Source organism: Leptosomus discolor, chromosome 2 (genome assembly GCF_034619465.1).
Source record: "Leptosomus discolor isolate bLepDis1 chromosome 2, bLepDis1.hap2, whole genome shotgun sequence".
Classification (NCBI taxonomy): Eukaryota; Metazoa; Chordata; class Aves; order Leptosomiformes; family Leptosomidae; genus Leptosomus; species Leptosomus discolor.
Window position 1 is genome coordinate 56,634,488 of NC_141392.1, and position 25,213 is coordinate 56,659,700.

General features: G+C 39.0%; 1 protein-coding gene across 1 annotated transcript in view; it reads left to right on the forward strand.

Annotated features, from left to right (window-relative positions):
* The window catches only part of ESR1 (estrogen receptor 1), a 112,286-nt gene that overhangs the window by 15,186 nt on the left and 71,887 nt on the right, over window positions 1-25,213 (forward strand). The window contains 1 exon segment of the mRNA XM_086461105.1: window positions 12,509-12,699. Within this exon segment, the coding sequence (XP_086317231.1) occupies window positions 12,509-12,699 (191 nt within the window).

Sequence of the window (25,213 nt, forward strand, 5' to 3'; positions counted from 1 at the left end):
ATTAATTTGCTACTCTGGGCCTATGTGTCTGCAGCCAGAAATAAGGGGAGAGCGAGACTGACCAGTGTGGCAGAACTTGGCGGTTACTACTTCTTGGACATAAAGAAAATTGACAGCTTTTGTAGCCTTTAACGCTAAATTTTCAAATGTGATGTCTAGGGGTTACTCAGAGGGGTGCTGAACACCTATGGCTCTCCTTGAAGGGAAGGAGAGCTGTTGGATCTAAGAAATTTTAAATCAGTTTGGAAATCGGTTTGATGGGCCTGTCTCCTTTATATAACAATCTGTTCAGGCTCTATGTATTATAATTTTTATTTTCTGTTTCTTACACTTTCAACTATATCTTCAGCATATATAATTCTCTGTTTCTGGAAATCCTCTATAACAAATATAACAAGTCAACAGGGCCTGACCTTTTAAAGCTAGCACACACACCTAACAACTAGGCTACATGGCATTGCCAGACTTCACTGCTCTGTTTCAACTCTAACATGTTTGTCACACGGTTTGTTGTTCACTGATATTCAAAGAAAGAATTGGCATGCAAAATTGAATTCAGCACTTTCCAGAGGGCAAGTATGAGTCAAATACCTCAGCTAGAGCAGTGTTTCCCCACAAACTATCCAGATTTTTGGGGCATCATTTATCTGTGCATCCGTCTTGCCTCCATTTTGACTGAAAGGACAAACTAAAGCATGCTACTTTGAGGTTTGCATCTTCCCTACTAGGGTCCAGACCTCTCAAGACTGAAACCTGACACGATTTGTTATTAATTTTTCTTAACAGAGGAAGAAGGGTATGTAACAAGCTACAAAGCACAGGTATTTTGTTGGCCTGACAGCGCTAGAGTGCCGAGAACAGTTTTAGCAGCCCAGCCCTGCAGGTGAAAAGCAGCCCTTCTTGTATGCAATGACTGGTCGGTATGACATGTTTTCAGACTGGCTATTGTCTGCCTTCTGTCATGCTTTTGCCACCTGTCCATTGATTGGTAACACTTAGCCATGTGCTTTTGTTCCACTCGTTACACTTGTTATGCTTTCAAGTATATGACTTTCAAGTCATATTTGAATTTCTGGGACTCCTATTCCTTACACATGCGCATCAGCTAGGACTGGTGTCAATGAAGGGTCATACTATTGTACTAGCCTTGGACTGGCTTTCATCTGCTCCTCATATTGCAGGCTAGCTGTAGTCTGCAAGGAAGTTAATCTGCTTGTATTACTGGGATTGTACAGGTTACACGGACTAGTAGTTTGGTTTGATGAAACTGGTTTAAGCACAAATGGTTCCGTACATTTAGGAACTCTTTTCTTTCACTGGGCCCTGTTAGTCCAAGGACTGCAGAGACTGTGTTCCTAGAATTTACTGGTTCAGGGCAGGAACAAAGAGCTGCAGATAAACCACTTCTTCTGGGGCAAGTACATAAGCATTTTTACATGCAAGTGTCAGATTTTCACAAACGCCTTCCCTGCTGCCCATACTGTGTCGTTTGGGCTTGGCACCTCTGCCTAGTCGTATTCCTGTATTCTTGCTAGCAGCTGGCATAGAATCTCTTGTAGACGGCCTGAGCGGTAAACTCTTTGGGAAATGATTTTTGTCTCCTCTGTGTGTTTTATATCAGTTAGTTCAAGAGGTCTGTGTGCACTTAGATGAACTTAAAACACTACTTTAGGTAGTCCTTTATTTTGCCAGGGTTTATTTTCCTGTGGCCTGGAGCCCTCTGATTTCTTTGTCGGAATCATATGTGGCTGTACCAGCATTTTGTTCCAAATGCAGCATACCCCTTAAAGTTACATTTGCAGTTTAAAATGTCATTTTAAAGAACAATAGCTATCCGAAGTGGTGGATTGGTTTAGATTGGAATTTCTGAAACAGTGTTATCTAGATTGTAACATTATGTTATAGAATCTGCATTCCTATTTTTCACATTTTTTGGGGTGGTGTAAAGTAGAGTATTTCGTTCAAATATTTTTCTTTAAAAATGTCTTGTTTAATGATGGTCATTGGAAGATTTTCTTAGGAATTTAATGAAGCTTTGGGTAATTCATTAATCTGTAGTCTCAATATGTGCATTTTAAATATTTGGAAAGAGGGCTTGCCCAAGAATAAAAGGAAGGCATGAGTGTATAAAAATCCTATAAAGGCATAGTGAAGGAAGATTTATGACTGATGCCTGTGTTCTTGCTGGCATTTACCTTTGAAATAGTCTGGAGGTAAGTGTAAGAATCTGACAGCACTTCCTGAAGCAACTTTTTCCAATTTATTGAGTGCACTTAACCTTTTCCTTTCAGATGGTAAGATTGCACTAGTTTAGCTGAACGTTGGAAAAGAAAAAAAAAAATCACCTCATGACTGAGTAATTCTGAAGAAAGTTTGCCAGGAACAGTGAAACCTGGAGAAAAGACTTCTGGACCTGTTATAGTCTTATATGAAAGGCTGAACTTCAGCTCTTTCAGAAAAGCCACATTTTAATTCTAAGACTCTTATAAGAAATACAGTGTTAGAACTTTTCAGCTTAGTTTTTGAGATTCAGTTTAACTTGAATGGAGACGAGGGTGACTAGGTATTTCTAAAATAAGAAAGCTGTAGAGGATATACACCAGAGACTGTCAGCTGAAGTCGGCTTTTTTGGTTTTTATTTTCATGCTCCCAGCTTTTCAAACATATTTTATTCTTCAGATTTTTTACACTAAAGTGAGATGTCCTGTGCCCACGCTTCCAGAATGTTTGCCCTCTGTGCAGTCCACTTTGACACACTTGTGGGCACAGCTGATTGCCATAATCAGACCTCTGTTCCTTCTGTCCCCAGAGCCACATAGCCACACACCAACTCGGTATTACTGACAGAAAATCGTATCTATGCAGTGCCTGGAGGCACTTTGTCTGTCAGCAGCTTTTTCATCAAATTTGGCATGTGGATTAAGGTTTTTCCTCGAATGATATGACTCTTCATACATCAGAGTCAGTGGGATTGCCTAACTGAATGAGAGATGGTGTCAGAGATACAGATAGTGCCCAGACAAAACTGCCTGGCAGGAAGTAAAAATGGGCAGAGAAAACCTGACAAAGTTGTCTGGTCATTACTTTGGATCCTGGGGAACTGGATCAAAATATTTATTTTACTTGTTGTTCCTTAAAGAGTAGGAGGATCATCCAGTGTTCAGGGATTCAAAAGATACATCAAAACGCTAATTTGCAGAAATTTTACTCCAAAGATAAATACTACCATTCACTTTTTAATAAGCAAACGGTGTCTGTTAGTTGTTAAAAGCAGCAGAGATCTGTAAATGGGCCTCTTGAAATGTAAGACTGTAAAAGAACATTTTTCTAGTGCTACTTACCACAACAGAATCTGAAATCTGAAACATTAAATATTTCTCAAATTCACTAAGGGCCAGTGCAGTGCCCAGATTTTGGGAAAGAGAAATCTAACTCACACGTACAATAACAGGAGAATTACTAAGTAGGGAAAAGGACTGCAGAATAAAAAATAGTCTAAGGGGTAGAGAAGATCATAAGCTAAATACAAGTTAATAGACTGGTCTCTCACAGAAAAAGAAAATTTTATTCTGTGAACAGAAAAACAGATGAAGAGGTCAATATGCCATTTTAGGAGAGAATGGCAAGCCTCTTTCAGAGTTCTATGCCCACTAAAGAGGAAGCAAAGTCTTTATGAGAGCAGCAAGATGGGAATGTTAGAGAGAGTCTGGAAGGAAGGTTGGAGGCTGAGAGGTTGTATAGGACGAACGTTACAGAGGGAAAATATCTACTAAGAGTGCAGCAGCTGAATTGTTTTCTGAGCTAACTGGAAACAGCTGGGGACAAATGAGCTTCGTTTCCAGCAGGGAGGATTTAGGCTGGACATTAAGTAGTGAAGAAGCAAACAGTCCCTAGAGAGAGGCTTGAGCATTGGAAATGTTGTAAAGGCAAGTTAAAGCAAGTTCCCGTGGGGAAGGTCTAGACATATAGTCTTTTAAGTCATACTCTGTCCCTGCTTTATTGAATGCTAGTATATAGGGATTGCAGAGTGTGTAATTTCTGTAGGTCTATTTATGCCACTTTCACATCGAGACTGTAGGGCAGTGTGACTACTGGTAGAGTTAGCAGCAACTTCTGCTCCTGCTTAACACTGCAGAACTGTACGTATGGATGTGTCTGTAGATTCTTCTTGTTTATTACATACATGTTTATTTATTTGTAAATAGGTATTGCATGAAAATAAATGTTTTGGTGTTTGTGTATCTTTCAGTCAAAACTTGTTAAAATTGGGATTTCTGCAAAATGAAAATCCCACAGAAATAGTTTTTCCTTGAAAACTGAAAAAGAGGAATTTTCTTGTCTGAACATTTTCTTTGCAGAAGCTAGATTTCTGTGCTGATTTCAGGTCTTCAAAATATTAATAAGAAGGCAACATTTTTTCTTGTTTCAGAAGTGAAATTCTAACAAGAAATATTATGGCATCTATCACATATTATGTCTTGCATGGCATCTCTTAATTGGTTCTTCAAAGATATGTTTCTGGCCCCCATTTTATCCCATGGGCACAATGTCCTGGAACACAGAACGTCATGGCTCTAGTGGGAGAGGTTACTGTGATGAAGGCTTGCCTTATAAGAGGTGCAGCCCAGTCCAGAGGAGAAAAGACAGAAGTACAAATCACATAAGACAAGGCCCTATGAATAAATTAAATTTCATAGCTTTAAAAGTATTATAAAGCAGTATTTGTAGTGTTTTTTTATTTTTAACTTTAAATTTTTTAATTCTGTTTGGACTGACTTGAAATATTGCAGTTTTTCTTGTTGATAGTTCATAGCAATTATAATGAGCTGCTCACCACAGAATTTCAGAAATTTTAAGTTCAGCCTTGGTAAAAATATATCTAATTTTGTTCTTTTATGATTAACGAGTTATATGTGGCCAACAAATGGCAACACTAAAGTCCCTCAATCCGTCTTTAGTTACAAACCTCAGAACGTGCTTGTGGAACTGGTGGAGCAGGTCAAAGGAAAGTAGGATTGTATATTAAGATTAACAGGAGCTAAGTAATCATGGCAGACCGGGTTACAAGGGTACAGAGAGAGGCAGAAGAGTGGAATCTTCCTGCTCAGGACATGAGGAGGATAGGTAGTGATGGAGGGAGAAGGAGAGCTTTGGATGAGGTGCTTGTGGGGAGTCTGGATGTGGGAGAAGTAGCCAGGCAGAGTCAGGCCAGGCACTGGAGGAGAGGAGTTTGCCCTTTCTGGACAGGGAGATTGAGACTGGAGAGAAAAGCCCAAAGGTGGAGGTGTAAGTGTAAGAATGAGACAAGAATGAGGAGCTGGGTGGGTCGAGTGAGAGCACATGACAAAGAATAGGTGTGTGAGAACAGAGAGGACTTTCCCACTGACAGCAGTGGCAGCAACTTCTGTGTATTTACTAGCTTTTACTTCTCCTAAACTAGAGTAGAATAAAGGACTTGTAGTGGCATTATTTAAAGCTGTTAGCAGGTACCACTGACATCCTTCCTCTGCTGCTCAGGAATGAGAGTGATCTCCTGCCATTGCCTGCTGTGTTAAGGGAAGTGAGAGATGTATCAACATGTCCCAGCCCTGCTGTCTGTGACCATAAATATGAGGCAGAAGGATAACATTTTTGCCTTTCTAGATGTCCTCTTCAGAAGGTGAGAAACTACACACAGAAAAAATGTTACTTGCAAACCTGTACTTTTAATAAGCTCAAATAAAGATGACCTGTGCAAACCTTATTTGGTCCCTTTGTGAGTATTATTACAATAATTATTTTCATAATTATAAGGTAATCATAAGTGGACTGCTGTCTCAATATAAGAAGAGGATCAACTCTGGAATATCTCATGCTCATACAGTGAAATATGTCACTGTAAATTCTCTACTAATTTCTTGAAAAGACTGGCAACGAAAAAAAAGGAATGAGGCAAAAATTTCAAGAAATATTACGTGAAGGTAGCTGATTGCTGGCCTGAAGAACTAAATTCTCTAATTCTGCCACAAATGTTTGTGTGAAGTTCAGAAACCATTTAAATCAAGCTCCTTACAAGTATTCTCGTGTTGTATTGTAATTTTCTTTGTGCTGAATGAAAGTCCTACAGTCTGATTTATGTAAGTGTTGAACACTTACCCTTGCAATTGCAGACAAGGGAACTAGCACTGTGAACATTCAAAATGCTATTTAATGGTGGTACTTAAAAAACTTAGGTGTATACTTCTGACCTTAGTCTCTCTCAGCCTCATTTTTTGTCCTTTCAACTCGTGAGTATTGGAAAAATACATTCGTTAGCACCAGTCAACTGCTAGAATGCTATAGGGGTGTGGAAATACTGGAAGTTTTTCATGTTATAATTCTCATGTTATAGCTGAATTTGGATAGTGTGCTGATTTAAGGCACCAGACACTGAGCAGTCAGGAGGAAAAACCAACCAAAGACAGAATAGCTGCTCATTTAATAAATTCTTTTTATTCTGTGCACTGATGAGCTGTTACCCTGTGAGAAGTATGGTCATACAATTAAAGGTAACATACATATGCACAGGAGGGATAAATGAAGGTGCCATTTGCATTTGCAAGGTGCAGTTCAGCCATATGCTATATTTAAAATCTTAATCTTCTTTTAATGTATATTCGTATAAATCATGTGTGTGGGTGTTTCTCCACGTCATGTACAGAAAGAAATTGTTAACCTTCTGTGCATCAGAAAAAAAACAAAACAGAAAATTGACATTGCTTCAGAACTGTTTTAATTCTGGGCTGCTCTGTGAGGTACAGTTATGCCACCACTCTTCAATAAAGACTAATGAAAATGACCCTGTGAGTGAGTTGCAATTTGGATTCCCACAGCACTGAGAAATAGAATGAAACAGAACAAATTTCTCAGTATTTATTCCAAAGAATTTTTTCTATGCATTTAAATTTCAGACCTGTTGAACTGACAAATAGATTGAGCTCTTTCCTCTTTTAAAGCCTCCACACCCCGCCCCCCCCCTGAAATCCCCAAGAAAATCTTCTATATTGTCAAGGGGATCAGATGCCAAATTATCAGCTCACATTCATAAACCACAGAAAACTGATCCCAGGAGTGGAAGTGTGGGAGAGGGAAATATTGAAAACATCCAAATTCAGATATTAAGTGCGTGAATGAGGAGCCTGGCCTCCCTCCCACTCCTGTCAATAGAACCTCCAGGAAATGGGGCTGGAGATGCCATGGACCTCACAGTGACTGTGCACAGGCACACCTCTCTAGACTTTAATTCAGTCTGCAAATATTAGTAACAGATCTGAGAAAAAGATTAAATTTGTCAAAAATGAAGTTTTAAAGGACTGAAAGGATGCGCAAATTTATACTGACTTCAGTAAATATTTTTAGAGGAGATTTCTTCATCTCATCCATTCACTACATTAGCTTGGGGTCTTCTAGAGAGATAGTCCGCTGTAGGTGTCCCTGCACTCACCCTGAAGGAGGAGGTATGAGCCAAATCCATTAAATGAATGAGATGAAGTGACCAGAGGAGTAAGCATTTCTCCAGCCTGAAGGTCTCCTCACATGTTGTTGTCATAGGTGACAAGGGAGCTGCTCTGCAGCTCTGCTCTGGCAGCCTTCCTGGTTGCACTCTATACTGCCCCGGTGGGGGGAACTCCACATTTCCCTACAGGGAACTGTGCAAGACTGTGCAATTTCCTGTTTATTTGTATAATTTTTCATTCCCCTTGCAGTACTTCTTGAGATCATAGAATGGTTTGGGTTGGAATGGACCTTAAACATCATCTAGTTCCAATCCCACGCCATGGGCAGGGACACCTTCCACTAGACCAGGTTGCTCAAAGCCCCATCCAACCTGGCCTTGAACAATTGCAGGGAGGGCCATCCCCAGCTTCCCTGAGCAACCTTTATCTTTTGTCTTGTTCAGTATTTTCAAGCACTTAATTCTGTTCAAATAATCTTTCATAAATATTTTGCCCTATATGGAAATTCACATTCTAACAACAAGTTAAATAGTTTGATATTGAATAGTAGAATGGTGTTATAATAGGTCCAATGTGTGGAAAAGGATTCATGCTAGATCTTGGCTGCATTTGAAATGGCAATTGGTTTTGAGGATTTTTATGCTGGGAACTTCTATCCATTCTGGTAAGAAAGATTTGGCAGCTGCAGATTAAAGTTTCTTCTATGGAAGTAAATTCAGAAAGCTAGAATTTCTCAAGCTATCTCCTTTAACTGCTTAAATAACCCTTCCCTTCAGCCCTCCTACCTGTGAAAACTCTTTGTTTCAGATAAAGCTGGAATTGTGAATAAATTGGGCCTTACCTCACTGTTGGGTGGATTGTGTACTGTGGGTTATCCTAAAATTGTCCTGCCTGCCTGGCAGATTACTTTGGGTTAAAAAACTGAGTTTACATTACAAATCTCAAATTACCTTTTTACCTTACAGTCAACATAGGGTTAATGATCTCTTGGCTGATTCAGAATTGCAGGTGATGGGTGAATGTTTAAAGCAGAGGTGTCTTGTTTACTAATACATTTATTGAAGAGCAGACTCAGCTCCACATAGGTGGAAAACATGAAAGTGAGTGTGGAAAATAAGTTTGTCCTGCTCTGTAGGTTCCAAAACACTTTCCATTTTATGTCTGCTGTGTTACTACATTTGGAAATGAGCAGTAAATTATGAGGGTTTTTTCCTTTCTAATCTATTCTGTTTTGGTGCGGGCCTTGGAGAAAGGGCTTTATCGGGGTTTTTCTTTCTTTTTTGATTTGTGTTTCTCTTTGGTAAACACAGTTGACAAGAACTTTTGGTCTCTTTTTTGTTATTGTTTGCATAGATTACAAAGAAAATCGTTGAAAAAGTTCTGCTATTGTATTTTGGGAATGATGATCTTGCCAAAGTTATTAAAGTTGGGTTAGGTTGTTGCACTATGTTCTCCAGAAGGCTAACCCTTGATCCTAACTGAAAACTGGGTGAGGAGCAGACTGTTATTTTTTGTCAGGCCACAGCATCAGCGGTGTGTGATGTGCACTAACTAGCAGCTGATTTCTACATGAAATTTGAGATGTTAGTTTGATTTAGTAAGCTCTGCGTTATTGGGATACTGTTTTCCCAAAAGGATTTCCTCCTCACCTCCTCTAATAAGTACTAGAGTTTACTTATTACTAGCTTTCATTTCCATTGTTTAAATGGAAATGGGTGGAAGGATGTTATTTCAGGCGGGGGGGGGGCGGGGGGGGGGGCAGGGGGAGTGGGAATGAGGCTAGAGGTATTTTGGTGTGCTTCCCACTGTGGTTCACAAGGGCCTGAATATGATGACTCTGCAAGGCCAATTTGCAAAATCTTGCTTAAGTAGTGCTTGAGTGGCGCTGATTTTGGGGGTGGGAAGCCAGCAAGGCCATCTTTAGATTTGTTTTGCTTTGTGAAGGTCTGAGTTAACAGATTTATAGTGCTCTTTCAATGTGACAAGTTTATGTGCAGGAAGGCAGTGGAAGTGTAAGGCAGATATGAAAGGCATGGGCATTACAGGCAGGTGCGAGCGACGGCCGATCCCTTGTACCACAGGTCCGGTGCGCTCACAGGGAGCAGGCTCTCTCACTGCTTCTGCCTGAGCCTCCCTCTGAAAAAGTGGCCTTGTGTGACTGAGGATGGCCGGAACCTGTGGGATATACTCCCAGCAAGCAGCGTGGCAAAATATGTCTGTATTTACTGCATCTTTCTTGTTAGTGTTTAGGCATCTTATTTTCTTTGGAGTGTACATTTTTCATGAGCTTTCTTCTCTGTTCTAGATATAAAAAGCTTTTTGTTGCTGTTGTTTCAGGTTATTTTTTATTATTCTTAAGTGTAATTTTAATAAAAATGTATTTGTGAACCTGGTCTTGACCTGAGCGAAGATAAATCTTCTGAAAAGATGAAAATTCACATTATCTGGATGAGTGATGACGGATACTTTTTGATAATTCCTTACTCTGTTTTGGTTTTACCTATTGAAGTGCTTTCTTTTTTGTCCAACTAGGACAGTAGGATTGCTTTAGTAAGTGTGTGTGTGTGGTGTCGGAAAATTACTACACACTTGCAAAAATATGTAATTGTTTTGGAACTTGATTTTTTGTTTTTTCCTTTTACTGTTTTTAAAGTGCTTTTTTTAAAAGATAACTTAAAAGTTAGACTTTATAAAATTGCAACTTATTTGTACTTCTTACCAGTATGAAAATAATTTTGGGAACCTTATCTTGTATAACATGCTTATTTGTAACAGTTTTTGAAAAAAAAAAAAGATCAAAAACTGTGAATATCTACCAGGTGGTCACATATACCTGACAGACTAGTCTATTGCTGTTAAAATTATATTGATAGTTGTTTCCTTGCTTGCTGTTTTACTTCAAACACTTAAAACATTCTTCTAGTTATATACACCTAAAAGTGTATTTTTCGAAAAAGCCACTTTATGGTTAATTTAAAATCATACTGAGAGGATGAATTAAGTGATCTAGCTGCAGGCAGAGGAGAATGGGGTGGAGAAGATAAGAAACAACAGCTTTGATCAGTGCTCAGAAAAAAAAGAAGTCCATTAAATGAGGCACTGGGATAAAGCAAATTCAAAGGAGGATTCAGGACCTGGAGAAGAATAAAAAAAGCTACCTAGGTTTGATGTGCTGGAAAAGGTAATTACATGAACAACCTACGTGTTTTATCCGTAACAATTTATTAATGATATTATTTTCACATTTTCACGTTTTAATATCTAAAATATGCAAGGATTATATTTGTCCCTGCCTAATTTGTTAAATTCATGTTGTCAGAATTGTGACATTCTTCAGTTTTCCCATCTCATTAAAATGCCAGAGCTCTGCCATGTCAGCACTTCACCATTTACAATTTCTTCTGTCTTGCACATCTCCCAAGGAGTCAAAAATTATTTAAATAAGTGTTCAAAATTAGCTGTGTATAAGACCTGGTAAAGAACTTCAGGTTTAAAAAATGCAGTTTTCCTGAATGATGCCAGTACCAGTTTCTGCTACCTAACATGGCAAAGCCTCATGTTTCTCTAATAACTGATACTCATTCAAAGCTTTTCAAACAAAATATATCATATTTGGGGACAGAAATTATATATAAAAAGTCTTGAGGGGGTGGCTGGCAGCACGTGTCAGAGCGTCCAGGTGGCTTTGGCTGGTAGAAAGCTTTTGGGCATTGAGATGGACTGCGGCAGAAGATGTCAGGGAACTTTGACTAGATGAAAGAGGGTAGTTGAGCATATGTAGAGTAATCAGAAAGCTGCTGGGGAGTACTGGTTTGGAGTGGGGAGGTGCTGTCGGTGCCAGATGCCTTGGTTCATCAAAACAAAGGAAGTCTTTCTGTGCCAAAGAAAGGAATAAGAAAAAATTATGTATGTAGGAAGAAATCTGAAAGAGAGAGCCCCCAGGCTTAAACCCAGGATATGTTTGTTTGAGAAAATGCTGGGACTTTGGGGAGATAAGAGACACCTGTTTACTAACCAGCAACTAAAACATGCATAGTAAGTGGATAATTACCATAAACAGCAAGATTCTTCGTATTTAGCTTGTCTGATGTTGTCACACCCAATTGTATTTGTCTTCTGGACAATTTGTAGTGCAGACTCTTACTGGAAAGAATGTTTTGCAAGAGCTGTTTGCCTTCCAGGAGCAACCCCAGAGTTCATTACTGGTTCCCTTGGTAATTTCACATCCTCTCATCTTTTTTAATATTGTTTACCATGCCTGCAGCAGCTACCCATAATAGCCACTTACCATATTATCTAGATGTGAATTCATTGCCATTTACACTATAGATTTTTTGGTTTTCATTCAGAAACATACAGCATATGTGGGTCACATGTATGTCAAGTATGTCTATCTAGCACGTTACTAGAACAAAAATTCTTTGGCAACAATTTTTAATACTTTCTGACTTTTCTTGTTCTGATATAACTACTGCTTAATTTTTATGAAAGCGGTATTGTAATGACAATTAGGGACTGTTTTATGCAGTATTATATCTTTGAGAATGTAAGGAAAGATTTGAGTTTCTAATTGTGCAATTATACTTGAAAATAGCCTGGTTAATAATTTAAGCGACTTGCAAATTCAGGTGCAAATATTAAGTGATTTTTGCCTCAGATTCTCAAACTACCTACTGATCCTGCAGTCACACTGAACCCTTTGGACAGGGGCAGATAGATACACAAAAAAAATGCTGATTTTTTGTATTCCTTTGTAATGTCTTGAGAAAAAAATTATTAATTTATCAAACAGCTTTTTATGTTTTCGAGGTACAATGCCTAATAATATCAGAGTGATTTGTGAGAAATTCACCTGTATCTATTCCCTGGTTCTACACCTCTCCAACCAGAACAGGACAGAGGGAGATAAAAGATTATTTTCTTCTCCATCTGTCATTTCAAAACTAGATCTGCTATTCTTTATTACAGTCTGCAGGAGTGGATGGGACTTAACCTTGCTGAAAGAATTATGCTTGTTTTTTTGCTATTGACAGGCCAAGCTCTGATAACAGGCGCCACAGCATCCGGGAGAGAATGTCCAGTACCAATGAGAAAGGGAGCCTGTCCATGGAGTCCACCAAGGAGACTCGGTACTGTGCTGTCTGCAACGACTATGCTTCAGGCTACCATTATGGGGTCTGGTCTTGTGAGGGCTGCAAAGCTTTTTTCAAAAGGAGTATTCAAGGTAATAGACTGTTCAAGTGAATCACCTTTACTCTTGAGAAAACCATGAAGCTACTTGAGATTGCAGCCTGAGCCCAGGACAAGGACATTTATTGGGTTTCCATTAGCAGCTGCTGTGCTCTCCCATATGTTTTTAGCCCTGTATTTAGTGAATGCTTCTAGCAGGTATATAATATGTTGTTATTTAGTCCAAGATTAACAAGGGAAAGAAAAGTTTCTCTATGTTCTTCTTGGTTTAGGTATGTCTGACTGTGGATGCAGTGAGAAATTTAATTTAAAAATATTTATTGGATCAAGATGACCACTCTTTCAAGCTGTGTATATCTCTCTTCTGTGATTAAGTTCATATCCAAACCAATTTTTTTCCTGAGAATTCCATGTCAGATGCAGATTAATTTGTGTCAATTGATTTATTAGTCTTAATTTAGTGCTACATTAACAACATGGTTCAATCCAAATCTCAACTCCTTGAAGCTGTGAGATGTCTTTTGAGAACCAATATTGAAAAGGAGTGTTTCCTTGATGAAATAGCATTTGTATCTGTCAGCAAAGCAGGGCTTTGAACTATACACATAATGGTTTAGTTCACAGTCTTGTCATGGCTAAAAGTATACTGTGCAAGGTCTCCAGTGGAGTAAAGGGCATCTGACAGATACAGTGGTAGTTACTGTGACTGAGATAATTCCTGATTTAAATGCCCGTCACTCTGTGGAATGGATACTTTTTTGCTTTGTTCAACATCTTCTAAACTGAGTAAGAATTAAGTATGACTCTACTGTAAATACCACTACTGTTCATTATCTGAGTTTTATTTTGGAGAGTAAATAAAACAGATTTCTTCCTTTCCAACCCAAAAACTAGTAAAGTGCCATATTTTAGTTAGGTTTCTATGGTTTCTTAAATCTCCACGTGATATATAGGCACAAAAATTCCTGTCACTCCTTTTTTGAAATAAACGTAGTGAGGAACGGTTTTTACCTCATATCACAAGGTGTGATTATTGCCTGTTTTGTTGCATGACTACCTCCAAGGTGAATTAAATAGGACTTCCACCATTCAGCTCAGAATTTTCCCCACCTTAAAGAAAAAAGTGAAAGATTCGCTGCAGGGTAGATGTTAATGAAATTATTTGAATGTCTTTCTGCTTTTCCAGACTCATCAAAATGATTTTTAGAAAAGAGAGTGGTTACAACAGCTTTGAATATTTTTCATTATTTTTCATTTTCAGTTCCCCTAACCAAATCGTAATTATTCTTTGAATTTTGAAATTTTGTCCTTGTACTTGAACTGAACTAAGTCAGCAACAAGGTGAAAATTGAAATATTCTTAAGCAAAAGTAAAAGTTAATTATTAAGTAATTGTACAGCACAGATCTTCAGCTTTTGGCCATTATGGAATAAGAAATTTATCTGACTGTTTCATTGAGTTCCACGGTTCTATGTCAGCGCTTGGGTGGTTTTGCCCTAGTCCCCATGTAGACAAATGTTGTGGTCCTCCACAATGGATCTATTATTTATTTGTGCTACAGAATTTACTAATTAGTAAATTTAGTTCTTGTTACATTTATATACTTAACACAATTTTTAAGTAGGTAAGCTTTAAAAATTTAAAGCTTAAGTTTCCAGTGTTCTGTAAAATGCTTTTCTTGATTGTTAATTCCTGTTCGCTCTAATTTAAGCCCATTGCTTCTTGCCCTATCCCTTGTGGGCACGAAAAAGGCTTTTTACAACAACCTTTTACATAGTTGAGGACTGTTATCATATCTTTCCTCAGCCTTCTCTTTTTTAGACTAAACAAACCCACTTCTTTCAGTAGAACATGCTTTCTGGACTTCTGATTCTATTTGTTAAATTCCTATGTAATTTCTCCTGTTGATCCACATCTTTTATGTTTAACAGCTATTGTAAAAAATTACATCCACTGATATCAAGAAAGTAATTCAAGAATATGAGTACTTATGAGAGAATTATGATCACTTGATCACAGATGGTATGAAAAGTCTTCTACAGGACTTTTAAAGTTATAGGTACCCAGTCTTGATGAATTAAGGGATTTTTTTGAATTTCCTACTGGATCTGGAATAGATCTCTACCTCAGCAATTATATGGTTTTGTTGGACATGTGTCCAATTTATGAAAATGACAGTAAGTTTTAGATTAAGAATACAGGAGAAAACATTCCATTTACCTTGCAGATGGCAATAATTTTAAACTGGTTGTGACTGGATATCTAGGAATGAGCACTACTAATGTGAAGTGTATGTGTAGAAGAATATGTGAACTAAATATTATTGTATCTGCATTGTATATATGTTATGCATTCCTAAAAAAGGGACAAAAATTTCCTGGGAATCATATGATTAAACTGTATTGAGGTACATAGAACTTGTTTGTATAAAAGAAAGTAACACAGAATGCTTTCAGCAAAGATTTTTGTTGCTGATCATTGTGTCTTTCTTCAAATACAAGATAACCATGCTATTTTTGTGCTTTGCTGTCCTCTATTTCTCAATACATCTATATGGTAATTTTTACACTTCCCATCAGAGATTTCATAGGAGAATTGCTATAGTGAAGTTCGATATTCTTAATAGCCTATAGTCAAACATTCTGTGTGGTTCTTAATAGAACCACAGGAAAAAGTGAGTACAGACATGAACAATGAACACTCTGTATGGGGTAATCCATTTCACCCCTATGTATCTGTTATTCTCAGCGATATGCTTACTTGCATAAGTATATACTTAAATTTTGTGAAAACTCACATCTACATTGGACCTTATCCAAGGTGGAGATGGATAGCTTCATTTTTATCCAAGGGAGGTGAAAAGGTTCTGGAGATATTTTGTGAATTTTAAATGCTGAGATGTTTTCCTTTGCTGTTAAACAGTTAAAGCTTAAAAGGCAACCTGAGTTAGTAACTGTCTCTCAATATGTACAACTGCTTAATTTTGTTTAAACAAGAGATGGTTGGTGGAAAATCTCATCTGTCTCCTGAAACTGCCCGTGTCAGTCTATTTTGTTAGTATATGTCCCAAAAGGATTTGGGACCTCGTTTTTAGAAAACTCTGTGTAGACTTATATTAATGTATAATGTTTCATGGGAGAAAAAAAGCATATGATAGCAAGAACACTGTGTTGCTTGGTGATAGAAGAGGTGCTTTATTCTTCATCCAGCATATGTAGCCTTCAGGAGTGTACTTGGTCAGCTGACTTGAATCCAGAAACATAACAAGCAGTCCCATCACAGCACACTATACTTTTCTACTAAAATATTTATGGATTTTAAGACCAAGAAGGGCCATTAGGTCATCAAGACTGGTCTTCTCTCAATATAAACTCTACGTGCTACCGCGTATAAAGCCCAGTAACTTCATGGAGGTAAATCTTTTAGAAGATGCCTAGCCTTGATCTGTGGGCTCAAGAGCTTTCTTACAATGATTGCTTATTCTAATGATTTGTCCTCCCATCTGCTAAAAAATTACCTTTCTAATTTTAATTACTTTGGCTTTTGCATCACATCCATGAACCAGACTTAGTATCTACTACCTATCTCTACTATCTATCTCTATCTCTATCTATATCCCTCTCCTGTGGGAAGTTCCTATAACTGAAGTTCTTACAATCAAATCACCTTGATATCTTAAGTGAATTAAAATGTTTCAATCTCCTGCTTATCCTGTTTATATCTTTGTCTTCTAAGTCTTTTGTCTTTGCACCTTTTCTGATCCGCCAACACCTGTAATATCTTCTTTAAAATTTGGATGTCAGGATTGTATGATGTATTTCAACATCAGCCTCACAAATATCATTTACAAATTAAAAATCCCCCTGTGATTCACACATTCTTTCCCCCTCCTTCTAATACTCTTGTTTTTTGGATAGCCACCAAAGGGTATGGGACAGGAAGGAATTACACTTACCATCTCTGACAAGCATCCAATAAATGCCTACATATGTGGGGCTGAGAACCCTCAATGGGAGCACAAGGGAATCAGAACAAGCAAGGGGTAACTCCTTACGCTGGAGGGTATCTTGATCTCAGAATAGCTGAAGTATTTTAGAAATCACATAAATCCCCAGTTCTATTTCCCTGCCTCCTCCATATGCCCTTCTGATGTTTTTCAGGTGCACCTTCTCTGGCTTTACTCACAGCTGTATACTCAGACAAAAATCTGGGATATTTCACAAATATGTAGTTAAGAATTACTGTATGATGGGAAGCAGTACCAGTCCAGCAAGAACAGGTTGGCGTCTGAGGATGAATTAATAGCCATGCTAAGGAATTCCAGAGGCTTGCCATTAATGTCTTGATCACGGAGATGTAGTGGTCTCCGAAGAACAGAAGTTCTTGAAGCTGAGAAGTATTTTAGTTGTGTGGCTTGAACATGCATTTTATTTAACAGTTATGACTTCTGACCATCAAGAAAGAGAGTTTTGGCAGTAGACTTTGAGTGTTATCAATTGTTTTAACTTCACAGTGATAGAGCTGTACTTTGTTGAAAGTATGTAGTTCAAACTTTAATTCTAGGATTGGTGGTAATATATTTTCATGAGTTGGGGAGAATTTCACTGGTAAAACATACATAATAAGTGGGTGTTTAGGTAATGCTGCAGTGCAGCAATTGCAATATTAACAATTTGGGAGATTTCTGAGATCTTCCCTTTAACTTTCTATTATTGTCTTCTGTTTTCATGGTGTTTTTGTAATCTGTTTGATAGCAGCTGCAATGCTGCACAGATCCTGCAGCCAAGACAGAAACTCCCTAATAAGATGGCTTGTACACTGATTCTATGATTTGTCAGCAGAAAGAGCAAAACTACAAAACATGAACCTAGGTGAGACTAGCAGAGGTAATCACAGCCAACAAACAGGGGGCTGCAGAGCACCATCTAGTCTCAGGTTAGAAAACATACAGTTCCAGTTTGAGAGGTAGGTGACTGTTGGAAGTTCAAAGGCTAGAAAATGTGTGTTTGGAAAGTCCAACAGGGTTTAGTCATTGTTGGGACTGCTCTAACAGCCTGTGGTCAGCCAGGTTCTTCTGAAACTTCTTTTGATTTACTTCTGCGGTTTTAGTAGTTTTTCTCTAGAGCCTCTTGAGTTAAACACATGCTCTGATTGTTGTCCCCTAACGTGCATTTTTAATATTAGCAGTCTAATTGATGGTGAACTTATTTCAGCAACTTGAGTGTTATTGAAAGGCAAGAGTCAATACCTTTTTTTCCTAGTAAGGCAATTCTGAATGTGGCACTTTTCCAGCGAGTTTTAAATGCTGCGTTCAGCATGGAAGTGGCAGTGATTTAAGATGTTAGCATCCAAGATACTTCCTTATTGTTCATGGTCCAAGCAAATCACGGGGTTACAGTGGACCCTGAGCCTTAGTCCATCTTTCTGTCCTGTGATAGGATCAACTGTTGCCAGTTCCTTACATATGTTTATTGAACTGCTTCTTAAAAACCTGTAGCCTGATCCAATGTTTTATTCTCCTTATCTTTGAAAGCTACCATGAAATTTGAATCTTCCTTCCTGCAGGCTAAGCTCATCACTTGTTTTCCTGTCGATCATGCCACAGAAAACAAATTGTTCTCTTTCCTTCTGCAACAGCCTTTAAAGCACGGAAGATTGCTATCACACTTAAAATAATTCTGTTTTACTTAACCTGAAGAAACACAGTTTATTCAATCTTTTCTCATAGGTTTTGTTTTCTAGACCTCTAATCTTCTAGTTGCTCTGCTTCAGAGATTCTTTGCTTTGTCCTGTGTTCTTTTTTTTTCTTGAGCTGTAGTTTCCTTTTATATGATGCTTTATGAGTACTGAACAGAGCAATAGGATTACCTTACAAGCCCAGCTGGTGGTGTCTACATTCATCACACTTTAATGTTTGCCTTATTTACAAAAACATGACATTGTCCACTCATAATCAGTGTGTGATGCAAAGTGAACTCAAGCATACTTTCTAGAGAAGAAATCACCTCTTTCCCGACTCATTTTGTGTGTCTGATTATCCCTGTTTTAATGTAGTGATTTGTACTGATCTTTGCTTTTGCACCATTTTTCCCCATGTGCTATCTCCAGTTTGCCAAAGTAATTTAGAATTCTTTTCTTGTAGACTCCTGCCACCTATTTCAGATTTATTTCTGTCTGACTAGCAGGGTAGTCTGGTCTTTTCTCTGTTCTTCTAACACATATAAATGCCATCTACAAATGAATAACATTTAATAAAATAAATACTCCAGTCCCTTATGCATCAGTGAGGAAAATACTGAATAGAGCTGGATCCAGGACAGACACTACAGAGCCTCCTTCAGTATCAGCTTCCATTGCCACAGTGAACTTGGATAGTTCTTCCCTGAGACTAGTTTTCTGAAATAATCTAAACTATATTTTTCCTAGCTAACATATGAAATGTCACCCCAGGCAATGCTGAAAGCCTTTCTGAAGACAACACACTTTATCAGAAAGCAGAGAACACTCAGTGGTTGTTACCTGATTTTATAAATGGCCACTAGTTCTTCCTCTGCCAAGTTCAAAACTTTTCCCACCTCCTAGACAAAATTCCTAGCCCTTATAAGCTGTACTTAGTGTTTCCTGTATTATTAGCTTTAATGGCGTTTTACTTCCTCTGGAGTATGACTGTTCTGTGATATCAAGCAACAAAAAAACCTTAAACAGTAGCTCATGTTGCAAGAATTTAGTGAATACTTCCTTTGGAAATCCTAGTCCAGGGCTGAGCCTGTCAGCAGCTCAAAATAGTCACACAGAATATTCACACACATTACAAGAGAACATGTTTGATTGTCCAAAAGGAAAGTGCTTAACTGTTCCACTTTTTTTTTAGAAAGTGTGAAGGGAAATATGTTTTTCATAACCTCATTTAACTCAGGTGGGGCTTCTTGATTTAACCTGGCTCTGTAAGTCTCACTCCCATGAACTTTCAGACATTCTGTAGGTTAAGTTGTCCTTTGCAGTCACTATTTGAAAATGGAAATCAAACTAGAGAGAACTGTGTAGGATGACTAAAATTATAAATGTACTGGAAGTGCACGAAATGATCTTTGACATAATTGATTTCCAAAAGGAGGCTATTAACAAACTTTATTGAAGTATGTGTACTAGTTCAGAGTTACTGTAAAAGAACTAGCATGGCAATTAACTGCTGGTATAACTTAGTAACAGTTGTTGCAAATATCTCATTGTCTGAATTCTTTGAATAAAATTATGTATTTCTCTCAAAGATTTGGTTTAATTTAGTCACTAATTGTTGAAATAGTTGGATTTCATTCGTTATAAATAACACAGTTGTTCCCCACTCTAAAATGTGGCTAGAGATATGCAGGACAATAGACTAAGTTATCTTTGTTGACCTTTCTGCTTATAAAATGGATGAATCTTCTACAGAGCATGGATGCTGTCATGGTCTAAGTGAGCAAACCAAGGAGCACTGATATATACCAGTATATGAAAGAACAGCATAACTAGGTTTTGCTTTGCATGAGAAAGTAGTACATAGATGGAAGAGTGGCTTTTTGTCAAAATACTGGCGTTAAAGATTAGAATAATCTCTAACATTGAGGAGAGGTGCTGTGCTGGACCTTGTTCTCACCAACAAGGAGGGGATAGTGGGGAATGTGAAGCTCAAGGTCAGCCTTGGCTGCAGTGACCATGAGATGGTGTCCAAGATCTTCAGGGCAGCAAGGAGGGTCCACAGTAACCTCACTAGTTTGGACTTCAGGAGAGCAGACTTTTTGGCCTCTTCAGGCACCTGCTTGGTAAAGTATCATGGGATAAAGCCCTGCAGGGAAGAGGGGCCCAAGATAGCTGGTTAACATTCAAGAATCACCTCCTCCAGGCTTGGGAGTGATGCATCCTGACAAAGAGGAAGTCAGGCAAAAACGTCATGAGGCCTGCGTGGATGAAAAGGAGCTCCTGGACAAATTCAGACACAAAAAGGAAGCCTACAGAGGGTGGAAGCAAGGACAGGTAACCTGGAAGGAATACAGAGAAATTGTCTGAGCAGCCAGGGATCAGGTTAGGGAAACCAAATCCCTGGTAGAATTAAATCTGGCCAGGGACATCAGGGGCAGCAAGAAAACCTTCTGTAAGTATGTTGGTGATAAAAGGAGGACTAGGGAAAATGTGGGCCCTCTCCAGAAGGAAATGGGAGACCTGACTTGGAGAAGGCTGAGGTACTCAACAAATTTTTGCCTCAGTCTTCACCGGCAAGTGCTCTAGCCACACCACCCAAGTCACAGAAGACCAAGGAGGGACTGTCAGAATGAAGAACTGCTCACTGTAAGAGAAAGTTTGAGAGCATCTAAGGAACCTGAAGGAGCACAAGTCCACAGGACCTGGTGAGATGCATCCATGGGTCCTGAGGGAACTGGTGAATGAAATGGCTAAGCCATTATCCATCACATTTCAGAAGCTGTGGCAGTCTGGAGAAGTTTCTGCTGACTGGAAAAAGGGACATGTAACCACCATATTTAAAAAAGGAAGACCCGGGGAACTACAAGCCAGCCACTCTCACCTCTGTGCCCAGCAAGATCATTGAGTAGATCCTCCTGGAAACTATGTTAGGGCACATGGAAAATAAGGAGGTGAATGGTGACAGCCAACACAGCTTCACTAAGGGCAGATCGTGCCTGACAAATATGGTGGCCTTCTACAACAGGGTTACAGCTTTGGTGGATAAGGAAAGAGCAACAGATGAATGCTTGTGCAAAGCATTCAGCACTGTCCTGCACAACACACTTGTCTCTAAATTGGAGACACGTGAATCTGACAGATCACTCAGTGGATAAGGAATTGTCTAGATCATCGCACTCAAAAAGTCACAGTCAACAAATTGACGTCTGAGTGGAGATCAGTGATGAGTGGTGTTCCACAGGGGTGGATATTGGGACTGGTGCTGTTTAACATCTTCGTCAGTGACATGGACAGTGGGATTGAGAGCACCCTCAGCGAGTTTGTTGAGGACACCAAACTGTGTGGTGCTTTCGACACACTGGAGGGAAGTGATGCCATCCAGAGGAACCTTGACAGGCTGGAGAGGTGCAAAGATGAGAAAACTCAATAACATCTAAGTGTTATTAAGCAGGTATTTATTGTGGAACCAGGCAGCACGGGGGATAGCTCCTTCCATACGTGCATGCCCAAGCATTAGGATTTTTGCCTTATATTTACAGTTTTCATGTTTATTTATTACATTTTTAAGAAAAGGCTGGGTTATTCTAATTATTTCCAGGAATTCATTAACATAAGTTCCTCCCATAGTCCTGCCTCAGTCCGCCCAAGTTACGCCCCCATCAGGGCTCCTTGGTGGTCTTTGGGGATGAAGTTCCGAGTCTTCCTCATGGTTGAACTTTTGAACTTGTCCTGTGGTGCATGTCCTGTACCATCCTGGGTCTTTTCCGATTCGCAGAACCAGCTCTTACTAGCTGCCCTCCTTATCTCTCCTGCTTAGTCTTCTGTATTCCTTGAGCCCCACAGTCTGACTGGAGGATTCCACCTGGTGTCCTTTGCTTGGCGGATTCTGCTTCATTTTTATCTTTAAAGTGTTAGTTAGTCCGCAATGGATATATGCGTAACGGTTAGTACAAATTGGTCTCCCTCCCTGTTTCTAAAGGCTGGTCAGCAGTTCTTTTCTAAAAACTGGTTTTCTAAAAGCCAGTTTTCTAAAAGCTAGCTAGCCATTCTTTATCACAGGTGGGCCCAGGACCACCTCATGAAGTCAACAAGGCCAAGTGCAAGGTCCTGCACCGGGGTCGAGGCAATGTCAAGCACAAATACAGGCTAGGTAATGAGTGAATCGAGAGCAGCCCTGCAGAGAAGTACTTGGGGGTGCTGGCGGATGAAAAACTGAATATGAGCCAGCAATGTGCGCTCACAGCCCAGAAAGCCAATTGAGTCCCAGACTGCATCAAAAAAAGTGCGGCCAGCAGGTCGAGGGAGGTGATTCTCCCTCTCTATTCTGCTCTGGTGAGGCCCCGCCTGCTGTACTGCATCCAGCTCTGGGGCCCCCAACATAAGAAAGACATGGACCTGTTTAAGCAGGTCCAGAGGAGGGCCATAAAGATGATCAGGGGGCTGGAGTACCTTCCCTCTGAGGACAGGCTGAGAGAGTTGGGGTTATTCAGCCTGAAGAAGAGAAGGCTCCAGGGAGACCTTATAGCGGCATTCCAGTACTTAAAGGGGGCCTACAGAAAAGGTGGGGAGGGACTCTGTAGCAGGGAGTGTAGTGGTAGGACGTGGGTAATGTTTTCAAACTGAAAGAGCATAGATTTAGATTAGATATTAGGAAAAAATGCTTTATTGTGAGGGTGGTGGTGTGCTGGAATATGTTGTCCAGAGAAGCTGTGGCTGCCCCCTCCCTGGCAGTGTTCAAGGCCAGGTTGGATGGGGCTTTGAGCAACCTGATCTGGTGGAAGATGTCCCTGTCCATGGCAGGGGGCTTGAACTAAATGATCTTTAAGGTTCCTTCCAACCCAAACTATTCTATGGTAATAATTTAACAAACCAGGCATTGATTGTACTGGAGATTCAGTTTAACAGACGTCAATGCAGAAAACTCAACTGTGCTTAGAAATACCATGTCCACTGCATGCTCTGCACAGTGAAAATCCCCTCCCAGTAAAGTACAAATACCAGCATGTCCTTTACAGGGGTACTGTGAGGATAAATACATTACAGCTCCTTGTAAACTTTATGGTACCAGGAACCACACAGGTACCAAAGATCCAAATATAAGATAAGACTAGCTAAACTTATTCAGTAGGTTCCATCACAATCCAAAACCTGTTGTTATACCTGGAATAAAAATGGAGTTATATTAATTTTCTTGTTGCTAAGAATTGATTGAATTTTAACTTTACAAGAGTAATTTGCAGTATTTTTAACTTTTTGGCCTCTCTATATTAACTGTGGGAGTTTTCTGCAGTAGAAAATTCCACCCAGTAGAAAATTGCAGTAGAAAATTCCACCCCTTCCCATTTTTAGCTCAAATAAATTGGGAAGCTAAAATTATAAGAGATTTTATTCAAGGTCTGTGGGAATAAGATAGCCATGGCTTGCCTATGACTCTTTCTGAAAATGTTTTTTGTCTCTGGAGGGATCATATTGAGATGGTTGTGAGTAATACATTGTGGGAGTTTTTCCTTTAACACAGCTGTTGTTTTAATCATGTGCCAATGGTTTAAAACAATTGTGATTTATCAGATAGGGAAAGAGACACTAGATGTCACACTCCTTGCCAGATTTTGTAGAGACTGGGCTCTGGATTGGTGTATTTTTTTAATTTGTCATGAGGAAAAAATATACTTCCTATTTTGTTACCGTGTCTAAAATAAAAAGAGACGGGAAGGGAACTGGGGTATAAGTAGACTTTGCACATGGTATCATAATCTTGAAATAGTAGATGAAACACAAATTGAAAATTGAGGACTAAGGCTAATAATAAAAACTTTGAAATTATCTGCTGGAGTAGAAAATACAATTTTATATTTATACATTTATAAAGTTTAATAGTGTTTTAGTTTTTATATGTCACTCTTTCTCAAATTATATGTTCATGCATTGTTAAACTGGTGAGGTGTCAGCAGATTTGGAATCCTCATGCAATGTCCATTCTCATTCTTCTTTCTTAATTTTTCCTGTTAGCTGAAATAGTATATGGAAAGGTTAAAGGGAAGGTCTGTATCATAATCGTTTGGCTTGAATTAACTGCTCATGTGAACAGTGTTATACATACGTGAAGGCAAGAAAATTCCACTAGAAGATGAACACTCAGTGCGGGAACTATATGACACAGCTGAAAGACATAATACAGAGTGTAGAGATTTTACCTTTTCCTCTTTTCTCATTTTTCAGTGGTTCTGTGCTCTTTCTTTCTGAGCTATATGTAGAAGGAGGAATTCCTTGCTGGATGCAAAGGAAGTATGTTTTAGAGTGTTTTAGGTCCTTTTCCTGACTGTCACATGTAGTGATATCTTGCTAGTTTAAAAAGAGAAAATTGATTAATCTTCTCGGCAGTGCTGTGTAGTTGCTAAGAGAACCCAAGTTCCAAATCCAAAGGCCTTGTCTGAGGGTAATTAAGCTGTGAATTTGAGTGCCCGTGCTTATAAAGGAATTAGACATAACCTTCTGTTCTTCTGTGAAACCTGTTAGGAAAGAGTGAGTTTTCAAACTCAATCAGTGTAGGTTTTTTTTGTGCACTTTGGCTTAAAATTGGTATAACTTTTTATTTTACATTCAACATTTGCCCATACTGGGTTGGCATATGCAATGTCCAGGTGTAATTTTTTTCTTTTTACTGTTTATGAAAACTTTCCACTACCTCTTCTTTCCAAGGTTTTGTTTTTTTGTCAGCAGTCTTCCCACTCATCACTTGCTTTGTGCCTTAAGGTGTGGATAATGTCTACACTATAGCCTTCCCTTCACCTACATGTATGAAGTTCTGCTCATTTCACTGTCGGAATAAGATCATAGAAGGACCTGGTGCTTACAATGGCTAACATGGC